This window comes from Euprymna scolopes, chromosome 34 (genome assembly GCF_053919585.1).
Source record: "Euprymna scolopes isolate OS-2025 chromosome 34, ASM5391958v1, whole genome shotgun sequence".
In the NCBI taxonomy this organism is placed as follows: Eukaryota; Metazoa; Mollusca; class Cephalopoda; order Sepiida; family Sepiolidae; genus Euprymna; species Euprymna scolopes.
The window spans coordinates 20,596,889-20,609,352 of NC_136515.1; the positions used below are offsets into that span (position 1 = coordinate 20,596,889).

A 12,464-nucleotide genomic window follows, 5' to 3' on the forward strand; every position below is an offset into this window, starting at 1 on the left:
GAATACGGCGCTGATTTCTCATGTTTAATACGGTGGTTAATTAATAGAAGTTCAAAGTCTTTACTAGTAAATTCAGTCCCATTGTCTGAGCGAATACATTTTACTGAACTGTACGGGGCAACATCAGCTAAATATTTCTTAGTGGTGAGGATAGTGTCGGATTTGTTTTTTAGAAAATAAACCATAATTAAACCGGAAAAATCATCAATAAAGTTCAAAACGTATCTTAGATTATTTCTCCCCATCGGGCTGTTCGGACCTGTTAAGTCACAATGCACAAGTGAGAGAATTTTCGTAGCTTTTTTGTCTGGAGTTTGGCTTATATCTTTTGTCATTTTCCCCTGTGCACACACATCACAATTTGGGAGATCGTCTGAAGGTATTATTTTCATGCCTTCAACTACATTTGGTAATTTTTTAATATCAGCTGTATTGCAGTGTCCTAGTATTTTATACCAGATTTCCAAGTCGTGACAGGCAGTTTTTGAGGGAACCATACTTTTTAAATAATATAGTCGGCCATTTTCTTTAATGTCAAATGCAGTTCCATTGGGGTATATCAATTTTGATGTATTTTGGCCAAATTGTATATTCGCACCTTGTTTAATTGCAGCCTGCATGGAAAATATGTCTTGCTTAAATGTAGGTATGAACAGAGCATTTTTTAGAATACAGTTACAGATTTCGCCTTTATTATTTTTTAGGGGTATTTTAGCATCGCCTCTTTTCAAGACTATATCATTTATTTGACTACCATCGGCAAGTTCGACAAAATGACTTTGAGGATTAAAGTTTGAATCAAAGTTAATAAAATCAGATTCCTTGGTGATAACGTGCACTGTAGCACCACAGTCTACAAGGAGATTTTTACCGTTTGTGGTATTGTCAAAGTTACATGTGAATAGAAATGTATGTTCTTCCTCAAAGTTCTCACGTTTTTTACGGAGTCCATTTTAGAGCGTTTATATCGACATTGGAAACTTTTGTGGTTGGGTCGTCCACAATTATAGCAGATAATTTTATTCTTTTTCTTGGGAAAATTACTTTTGGGGAAAACATTGTGGTGATGTGCGTAATTTGGTGGTGTCTGCTTTCGAGAAGCATTTTTGAACTTCATAATATTGCTGGAGTTAGTCTCTTTGTAACTGCGCAATGCCACTTTAAATTCACTGAAATTTATGGGTTTGTCTTTCTGAGTTATAACAGTTGTAAATGGTTTAAAATTGGCTGGAAGTCCCTTGAGGGTCATTGATATCAACAAGCTATCACTTATTATTTCACCCGAGAGTTTTAAGGCATTGGCGGTTGTTTCTGCCCTTATAACGTAGTCTGTAATCGTTTCAGAGATGTTAGTTCTGTATCTAGGGATATTATTTTCGGTTTCCCTTTTGATAAATAATGTTCTCTTAATATGTTCAATGCTTTCCTTCCATCATCCAATGCGTCTCTTATAATCAGAGAGACTTCTATCGTCTAAACATTGAATTAATTCTGCAAAAACAGTCGCGTTCTTTTCAAGAAATTTGGGGTCGTTTGGATTCTCTGTTGGAGATTGTATGACTGTAGTTTTCGAATCCTTAGATATCCCAGAAGTTTTACCTGCCACAATTCGAATTTAGATTCCGATCCGTCAAAGAAAAGACGGTGGCTGGGCGCATAACCTGTTAAGTTTTGAGACATTATGTTGAACAAAGATGGTGGCGTAGTTCAGATCAGTAACCAAGATGGCGGCCAAGAATCAAATGCGGTCTGTGGCGTAGTTAACGGCGAACTGATTGAATCCAAAATTTGACAATTTTTATAATAATTTGAAATGTTTTCATTGGTTGTTTAGCACAGCCGTTGGTTATAAAAATGATTGGCGAATCCATTCGTCTCATACCCCCATTAGGAGTCAAAACGTTTACAGTTATTTTACACCTCCAAACACCTGAGCACCCCCCGCTAGTCCATAATATAAATCTCACCTGTCTGTTTAAATGTATGTATGTATGTCTCACAAAAACTTGACAGAGCGACAGATCCTGACAAAATTAGTATCATTTTGAAGCTCAACCTCTCAGACGACAAATATAAAAAAATTGGCCAAAAACATTAATTTCTTCACCCTAAACTCTGCCGTTTTGTACAAGGAGGGGTGAATTTTTTTCCCCGCTATTTTAGCAAGTCATTGTCACCATTGGATTGACTTCGGTTAATTTCAACTCTGGTCGCATCATGGAGACATCGGCTAAGATTTTCTTTTACTTACTTTTCCGCCCCCCGTGTCACGGGTTTGAGCCTACCTGCCTGCTACCGCTTTTTTTTTTTTTTTTTGCTCAACACACACCTCCAAACACCCAGGCAACGCCAGGCAAGTATATGTTAAGAGGAATAATTTTCCCAATGGCAAATAAAAAAAACTAAAATAAAAATAATAATAATAATGTCGTTCATCAATTTCTGTTGTGTTTGTTTTCATGTCAGCTGATATTTGGGTTTGACAATGAATGCCCTAAAAAAGTAACTGATTAATGTTTTGTTTTAAAATATGCAAATAAAGAAATGATTTGTGGCGATTTTAAAAGGTATCTTTTTTTTAATCGTAATTTGAACTAATTAATAATAAAATGATGAGGTACACCTGAGCTTGAACAGGGGATCATTCTATCTGTAGTCGAATGCTCTACGAGTACCATGAAGTTATATCTCTAGATTATAATTGTTTTTTTTTTAAAGAAATGATTTGCTAAAATTTTATTATCTCCCTTGGTCGGTGTAACGTAAAATATCCCCCTGTAAAATTTTTTTTATCTATAAGAAAGAAAAGCTACTTTTAAGATCATATTTTTTCGATACTTATAGGATGAATTTCTGTACAAAACATATCTAAGAACACTGCCAGACATAAATTAAGTTTATGTGAAATTTGCAAAGTGACTTTTACTATTCCTCTGCCAATTATCGTTGCTTTTAGCGCCCCCCCACCAAATTTTCGTATTTTAGTAAAATAATTACCTCCCTTAGAATAATCAGTTAATATGCCAGATTGAAAAAAAAAAAAAAAAAAAGCGGTAAATTCATTATATTACAACCTTTATTATCCATTTCAGGTATGACCATAATAAAAGGCAGAAATTTCGATCCCCTCCCCCATAACAAATAGTAACAGTAAAAACGGCACTTCTGTAGAACATGAGACGAATGTGTGTATTTTAGTTTCAAGAATTGCCGATAGAGGGCGTTTGTCAGCCAAAGAACAAGGGTCGATAACTCATACTTTTAGAAAAGTTTGTGCAAATTTTTCTCCGAAAATGGATATCAATTCATTAAACCAGCGCAAGAATCAAGATTGAATTAAATTTCTATAAATATATAAATAAAAACTTGTATATCAAAATTATATTTTGCTTCATTAACAAAAAATTATATTTTGATATTTGTTTATACAATCTTACTGTAAAAAAAAAAAATCTTACTGTGAAAAAAAAAAAAATCTTTCTGTAATAAAAAAAAAAAATATTCTTAAACCTAACCTCTATAAATGTTTCCTGTTTTTTTAATTCTATTTTGCTACATTGACAAACTAAAATTATATTGATACATTTTTATACTGTCAAAAACAAAAGAAAAAATTCTAAAAACAATCTATAAACGTTTCAGATTTTTAACATATTTATTTTTAGTTATAAATCACTCATTGAAAAGAAATAATATTAAAACTTTAAAATTATATTTTGATACATTTTTTTATACAATAAATGTTTTGACTTTTATATATATTAGTTTATTTATTTTTTGTTTCGTTATTATACATTTTTGCGTTCTCGGAGACGCTTGTTTATATTCGAATTTCATAGAACGGCTAGGTGTGTCAGAAATTTTGTGAAAATAGTGAATAATTCCACCCCATCTTTCCAAGCTTATAACTCCTCGAAAAATGTAATTCAAGCCCTATTTTTTTTTTCAATTAAAGGAGCAAGGACCAAGGTTTCATTTAAAAAAAAAAAAAAAAAAAAAAAAAAAGTGTTTTTCTTTTTTTTAAAAGGTTTTAAACTTCGGACTTTACGGGTAAATTTATAAAAAACAGTTCTTTTTTTGTTTTAAATTTGAATATATCATTTATTGACATTTTCTCTTCAATTTGTAATATATAAGACTTTGGTACATAAATTAATTATTTACTTTTTAATAGACATTTGAAAATGGGATGCGTGAATTATTCGACCCCCTGTCTTTCCAAGCTTATAACTCCTCGAAAAATGTAATTCAAGCCCTATTTTTTTTTTCAATTAAAGGAGCAAGGACCAAGGTTCCATTAAAAAAAAAAAAAAAAAAAAGAAAAAACAAATAACATGGTTTAAAAAAAAAGGTTTTAAACTTCAAACTTTACAGGTAAAATTCTAAACAACACTACGTTTTTTTTTTGTTTTAAATTTGAATATATTATTTATTGACCTTTTCTCTTCAATTTGTGAGTAAATTAATTATTTACTTTTTAATAGAAACTTGAAAATGGGGCAGGGCATGAATTTAAAAAAAAAAAAAACGTTTGTCTAAAATATTATATTCGGTTTATTGGAAAGAACATAAAATTTCACATTGACCCTGAAAATATCGTAAAAATAGAATCAATAGAAAAATTGATAGATTTTTAAAGTTTAAAAATTGAAAAATATTGAGTTCGGAAAATTCATTACTGTTTAAAAAAAAAAAAAAAATATTTCTATTACTTTTAAAACAACTGTAATAGTTTATTTTGGAAGTATAATCCATAAAGAAAATAAATAACCCACTTTTAACAGAGAAATTCCGAGATTTTTATATTGTATTCGCAGTTTCGTGTTAGGGGTATCAGAAAGTGGCCATTAAAATGATCAGAACCTTAATAATTCAACTTACTATTTTTCGAAGCTTATAACTACTTGAAAAATATAATTCAAACCTTAATATTTTTTTTTCAATTAAAGGAGTAAAGAACAAATTTTAAAATAACAGGTTTAATAGCAAATTATGCAATATTTGTTTTTTTAAAGCGGTTTTCTTTATATTTTTTTTTAAACAAAATCAACATATTTTGACTTGCTTATAAATATATATATAAATTCCAAAAAAAAAAAAAAAAAAAAAAAAAATCACTTAAATATACTATTAAATGGGTAGTTCCATTCTCCATTGTTAAGAATTTATCCATATTTATATTTTAAATTCCATGTATTTTTAAATAAAAAGATTTTTTTAAAGCGAGAGTCGTAGAAAATCGCATTTTTGCAACATGTTTTGCGTGAAGCTGTAAAGAGCTGCTGCAGCTAAAATGAAATTTATGAAATACGGATTCATCCAAGGGACATAAATAAGGTCTCTTTTTTATTGCGTGTGTTAACCAAAATTAGTATTTTTCATCCTCCGTAGTTAAAAAGGAAACGCACATTCACTTATAAATTTTTCCCCTAAAACAAAAAAATCCGCTTCATCGATTTTTGTTTTTGATTGATATATTTTAATACTTCTTTATCGACGATTTTTTTAATATCTAAAACATTCAATGAAATAGAAAAATGTGCCGTCAGCGTCTGGTATTTACTTGACGATGTAAGCATAACATGAGCTTTTATTAAATAAAAAAAAAAATTAAAAAAGGTTTGATAATGGTGTATATTGGCCTTCCTTTGTTTACAAAGCCATTTGACGGAAGTGACGTCAGACATTTTTATCTACGGATGGTCAAAACCGTATAGAATGAACCTTTTTTTTATATAAGTTTTATTCAGTCTTTATTTGAACTTAATGGACTGTTCTTTTTTTGTTTTTCTTGTGGTTTATTAACTGTTTTATTTTTATCAAACAAAAATAGAACTTTTATAATGAAATATATATTATGGACTGTTTTTCAAACATCAAAATTTTAAAGTTTTATTTAAAAAAAATTGAGATTTTATTTTTTTCACCATTTATCACTTTGAAATTTTATTCAACAATGAAATAAAAAACTTTTCGTTAAATATATTTTTTTTTAAATTATAAAATATCTATAAAGTCCATTTTTTATGCCTAAAAATTTGAAAAGTTCAAATAAAGTTTATAATTTAATTGAAAAAAAAAAAGAAAAAAAAAGCCTTTTTTTTTTTTTTAAATAAAACTAACTTTAAAATTTTCGATGTTTGAAATAATGTCATTATGAAAGTTCTATTTTTGTTTGATAAAAAGAATAAAACAGTTAATACAAAACAAAACAAAAGTCCATTAAGTTCAAATAAAGACTGTTTGAATAAAACTTAAAAAAAAAAAAGGGGGGGGTTAATTCTATACGGTTTTGGCCATCCGTAGATAAAAATGTCTGACGTCACTTCCGTCAAATGGCTTTGTAAACAAAGGCCAATCTACACGATTACCAAAGGAAAGGGGTTACACAAAACTTTTTTTTTTTTTAATTAGAATGTTTTATCTTCAATTTGTGATATATAAAACTTTGACACAGAAATTAATTATTAAAATTTTAATAGACTTTTCAAAATGGTGTGAATTTGAAAAAAAAAAAAAAAAAAAAAAAAAAATTCTCTAAAATATTATATTTGGTTTAAGAGCATAAAATTTCACATTGATCCTGAAAATATCGTAAAAATAGAACCAATAGAAACATTGAATAGATTTTTAAAGTTTAAAAATTGAAAAATATTTAACTCGTAAAATTCTATTGATTTTATTACGTAAATAAATTGCTGCATGAAGGTACACACACCGGCATTTAAAAAAAATAAAATTTCTATTATTTTTTAAACAACTTTAATAGTTTATTTTGGAAGTATATTTCATAAAGAAAATAAACAACCCACTTAAAAACAGAAATTACGAGTTTTTTATATTTTATTCGCAGGTTTCTGTTAGGAGTGTCAAAAATTCCCCCAAATTTCTGATATACCTAGTCGTGCACGTGCAGTCGTGCACACACGAATTTTTTGTTTAACGAACGGTCTCCGCAACGCGCTGCGTTCAACATTATAGCCGGTGCCTATTTTGGGCAATGGGAGCCTCATTCGTGTGCGTCCGCCAAAAAATAAAAATATATTGTGAAACTTGAATTAACCTGAAAAAGAAACTTTAAAAAAAAAAAAAAAAAAAATAGCGTGGTACCAAAAATACATAAGCACAAAAAAAAAAAAAAAAAAAAAAAAAAAAAAAAAAAAAAAAAAAAATCGATCTGTCGACTATCTTTACAAGCATAAAAAAATGGGGTACTTCTACACTTTATCGCCGAAACTGAAGACGCCATTTTATTTCATGCACCTGGATTTTAAATGCAAGGGAGAAATCATTATTTTAAACCATGTACAAAGCATGAAATAAATAACAAAAACAAAAAAAAAAAAAACTAGAGAACGATTGCTTCCGGAAATAATAAATTGACCTAAAATTAACATATTACTTCATTTAATGTACAAAATTATTTGTTCGAAAAATCTTATAAAAATCCAAATGTTGCTTTCATTACAAAATTGTTTTATTAAAATTATATTACGCAAACTTTTCAAATGTTTTTACAATTATATTTCGATAAATTTTTATATAATAAATATTTTGGTTTTTCAAATGGCGCTCCTCGTCCAGTTTAAACAATTATAAATATGTCATTTCATTTTCTGTTTTTAATAAAAATATATATATGTGTGTGTGTGTGTGTGTGTTTCATGAAAAACTTTCCCGTTTTCTTTAATTAAATCGAAACATTTCCAATTAAACAATTATGGATATATGTTCTTTCACTTTCTTTATTCACCTTTTTTCATAGTTCTTTCCGGAAGTTTAATTGTTTTGTTATTTATTTCTAACTTCGGCCATAGTTTAAAATACTGACCTCTCCCTTGGATTTGGACAGCAGGTGCGTGAAATAAAATCGCGTCTTCAATTTCGGCGATAAAGTGTAGAAGCACCAAAAATGGTTACTTATGCAGAGAAGTTACCGTGAACGTTATTATTTAGAAAGCCATTCTTGACGTGGGAAGGATGCTTTGTAACTTCTGTACTTTTACCTAACAATTTAATATACAAAAGATCGGTAATTGAATTTAACTTGGAAATACTCTTTAAAAAAAAAAAAAAAAAAAAAGCACGGTACCTTCTCTGCATAAGCAGCAAAAAAATGAAATAAAACTTATGCACTTATGTTACAGTTTTTTTTTTTTTTTATCTTTTTAAATTAAATTGTTAGGCGAAAGAAAAGAATAGTTACAAAACTCCCTCCTCTTCCCATGTTATTGACTTTCTAAATAATATTTTAGCACGGTAACATAAGTGCATAAGAACCAAAAGCTTAATATTGGGCATTTTATTTTTTCTAGCTGGTAGAAGAACTTAGCTTGCCTTTGACAACATATTTTCATTTTTTTTACTCTCGAGTTTGTATGCGTTGATATCTTATATGCTTTTATATAGAGAGAGCGATGTATGTGGTTCTCGGTTGATTAACCGTGTCGAATATACACACTCGAGAGTCAAAACAAAAGAATATGCTGTTGTCATAGCCCTAATGTTAACACACGTTTTCGTTTAGTTGTCTATAGTAAAAAGATCATGTTTCATTTTTCCTCAGAAGCCGAATAAAAAAAAAAAAAATGGGTCAGTTTTAAAGAAAAAATATTTAAGGAGAGGGGCCAGGGAATGAAGAAAAAAATTTTAATATAAATATTTATAAATACAATTAAATAAAAATAAGTAAAACAATAAAAATTAGCATTGAACGTAAAGATTATTTTCTTTTTAGCTTTCCATTCGACAAGTAAAAACGAAATAAACAATAATAGACAATTACAAAACGAGTCCACACCTTTTTCAGAGAAAATAGAAGATTCCGATTTCAAAAAATTAAACTAAAAACAGACGATTCCATTCTATAAAAAAGGTAAAGTCAGGTTAGAAATGCGTGCATGCACTCGATGATAACAAATTTTAACATCTGAATATCACCATGTGATAAAGCTGGTCTCAAAATGAAAGACGTTTTTTTTTTTTTTTTTTAATAAACAAACGAAATTTAAATATTTAAATAATAATTAATACCTTTGCATTGAGAATCCAATTCGCGTAATTGTGTAATTTTTCGCTGGAGATCATCAGGTAAATTGTCCATGATGTCCAAATAATTCTGGAGGTATGTTCCCGAGCATAATGCTTCGACGGCAGCTTGATTTAGCATCGTCATCTTGCTTTCCCCATGTATTTCCTTTTGGTTTACAAAGAATTAAAAAGCCACAAAAAGGCCTTTAAAAGGGTCAATAGAGAAGAGATGATATGAGGAGGAAATTTGAAGTGAAACAGCGCTATTTTTCACCGTCCACTTCCTCAGCCTCGCTTTCAATTTCTGGCAAAATTATGATATGTACGGAAACCCAAAAGGACAATAAATTCTGATTGAGTTTGCTTATAGGCAGCAAACATACTTCCTAACTTCCGGCGTGATTGCTACCGGAAGCGGTGACAGGGCAAATGAGTTTATTCACTTTTATTGTTCTTCAGTATTTCTATTGTGAAGCGATTTATTGAAATAAAATATAAGAAATGTGCGCCATCAATGTACTCCCAACTAACTCGACAAGAAATAAAATCCCACCCCTTTACTGTTGAGGTCCATATATGCCAGAAAGCCTCTACTCTAATGGTTTCTTCCCTCGGACTGACCCTGCCTGTTTCCTGCTTCCCTGACTATGCTAACCTGCAGAAGTTTAAATGTAATGTGAACAGATATCTAGCTCTTCAACTCTCCACACCACCCAAGATATGATCCTAAGAGTAGCCTTTTATGTTCCAAGTGGCGGTATGTCTTGTTGTGGGATGAAAATATCCAAGTTTAGAATTTAATCCTAACTTCATATATATAGAGAGAGAGGTAAAATTTGGGCTGGAAATTCTTCATACGCTTTTAATATTAAATAAAAAAAAAAAGGGGGGGTATTTTATGAAAAGACTGCAAGAATCATCAAAAAAATAAATTCGCTAACAACCTCGAAAAAGAAAAATACATAAATGATTTTCTTTAAATGTAAATCTTTAATAAGTTTGTAATTTTATATTATTTTTCGCAGCATTTAGAAATACGTTATATTGTCCTTAAGATCTTCCTTATTTTTTGGGGGGGGGGGCTGTGGCTTGTTTCTTCGTGGATTCAAACAACTTCCGGTGTCCTTCACTCACGTGTCTTTATGCGAATCTATTTCTTCTTTATTTGTTCTCTCTCCCTTTCTCCTTGTGTGTGTGTGTGTGTGTTTTTTTTTTGGATATTAATCGTCTGTAGATTACGTTCCTGGATTTTGTATGTATTGTTTTATTTATTATCAGTGAAGATTTAAAAAAAAATGTTGGGTTTGTATTACTGTACACATAGTGTCTAAGTGTCACATAGATTCGAAAAAGTTGTCAAAAAACAAATATATAACAAATAAATGTTATCTAAGGCAGGATAAGTTACTTTTCTACCAAACTGGATATATTTTTCGTGTTTTTATTCAATGTAACATGATTATTCAGCTCGAAAAGCATACAGTATTTACCGATGTATTGGAAAATTCAAGATGGCGCCCGACTCTCTCTTTAACACGGTAAGTTCAGGAAAAGATGTTATAAATAATAAACTAGACAAAATAATGTTAGAAATTCGCTCAATATATGTTACCCTGACATAAGTTGACATATATTCGGTGTTTTTTTTAATAGTATTTTGTCTAGTTTATTATTTATAACACCTTTTCCCAAACTTACCATGTTAAAGAGAGTGTCGGGCGCCATTTTGAATTTTCCAATACATCGGTAAACACTGCATGTTTTCGCGCTGAATAAACATGTTACATTGAATAAAAGCACAAAAAATGTATCCAGTTTGGTAGAAAAGTAACTTATCTTGCCTTTGATAATATTTATTTGTTATATATTTGTTTTTTGACAACTTTTTCGAATCTATGTGTAACTGTAATACAAACCCAAAATGTTTCTTTATTATTTCCAAATTTTATAAACAAAGTATTTCTTGGGAGGAAATAGAAAAGAAAACGAAATATTGGGTTATCGTTAAAATTCGCATTCCCTTGTTTTACAAAGGCTTTCTGCGATCCTTAAAAAAATGTGAATAAATACAATGTTATTATACAAGTTATAATTTGAGGCGGATTGTATACACTGGAGCATCTGTAGATTAAAAGTTGTCTCACGTCAGAAAGCCTTTGTAAACAAGGGCATGCGAATTTTAACGATCACCGAACATTGTATTGGCAAAGGGTAAATGTAAATAACGCTATTATTTCAACACGGTTAGTAAACTGCAGAAGTAAGATTACTTAGAAAGCTATTTGTAACATTACGAGGTAAAAGATTTTGTTAATTATTCTGTACTTTCACCTAACAATTTAATTAATAACGAAATCAATAAAAATTATTACAAAACTTCGAAAACAACAAGAGTAAGTAAGTCTAATATCAGGAAGTCTAATATCAGGAACTAATATCAGGAAGTCTAATATCAGGAACTGAATCCTAGCGGACACCGTTTGATAAGGGTTAATGGGTATGCGGTAGTCATCATCACAATCGTTAGTAATGGTTATTTGTTATAATTTGATTATTTAAGGGGATGGCTCAGCAAAAATTTGTTTACATAGGACTTGAAGATAACCATGTTGTAGTCAGCTGGAAAGTAGGCCAGCGGGACAGAGTTCTACAGGCGGGCAGTTCTAATTCATGGAATCCACGTTTAGATTTAGGCACAGATAGAGAATGGAGGAAATTGTTGATAGTGGTCGTAGCTAGACAAGTGTTTTCTGTGAAAGTTTGCAATATTGGACCGTAGATTGGAGCTCAGACGAGCACTTGCCATGAAAATAACAATAGAGCAGAGACAAGCTCACAACGTCTCTTCTGTGGAAAAGAGCTTGCAGGGAAGAGAAAAGGGCATCAACTAACTAGGTTTCGAAACCGGTTTTGAACTTTATCAAGGCAGAATAGGGTGTTCCAGGCATCTCCGGCCCAGATATGGCAACAGCACTCCATCCTAGGACGTACTTTTGGCTCTTATACAGATAGAGGATTGCGTCAGGAGTGAGATTTCTACTGGAGTGGTACAATAATCTAACCATTTTTGCGACGACCTTGGCAATGGATTTTATTTTATTTTTTTTTTTAATTCCATTTTCACCCCAAACAAGGCACAATGCCACTTTGATGTAGGGGGCTATTATCGGGGACATAAGTTGCAGAGATACTATGTAGGGAGTTGAGCAGCGAGATGTCTGCTCACATTACACTTGAACTGTAGCATGTCAGTACAGTTGGGGAAGCAGGAACCCGGAAGGGAATTCCAGAGTCTAGCAGTTCTGGTGAAGAAACTGTCGGAATTAGCATACCAACGAGTGGGGTGGGGGGAGAAAAGACGGTTTAAGTCTTGCAACGAAATGTCGATGTTGCTTACAAGCAGTCTTTCCTTGTAAAAGTAACAAATGGGTAAC

General features: G+C 30.7%; 2 protein-coding genes across 4 annotated transcripts in view; one reads left to right on the plus strand and one right to left on the minus strand.

The window, feature by feature from the left end:
* The window catches only part of LOC145259118 (inhibitor of growth protein 1-like), a 41,304-nt gene extending 31,963 nt beyond the window's left edge, over nt 1–9,341 (minus strand). The window contains exon 1 of the mRNA XM_080116788.1: nt 9,034–9,341. Within this exon, the coding sequence (XP_079972914.1) occupies nt 9,034–9,175 (142 nt within the window). The 5' untranslated portion in view covers nt 9,176–9,341. The remainder of the gene's footprint in view (nt 1–9,033) is intronic.
* Nucleotides 9,342–10,099: 758 nt separating this feature from the next.
* The window catches only part of LOC145259119 (putative cysteine--tRNA ligase, mitochondrial), a 64,096-nt gene continuing 61,731 nt past the window's right edge, over nt 10,100–12,464 (plus strand). The window contains exon 1 of one of the 3 annotated variants that reach the window (XM_080116789.1): nt 10,100–10,282. Coding sequence is in view for 1 of the 3 variants with exons in the window: in XM_080116790.1 (XP_079972916.1) it covers nt 10,173–10,282 (110 nt within the window). In the remaining 2 variants the exon portion in view is untranslated. The remainder of the gene's footprint in view (nt 10,283–12,464) is intronic. The other 2 variants (XM_080116791.1, XM_080116790.1) reach the window with 2 other exon arrangements.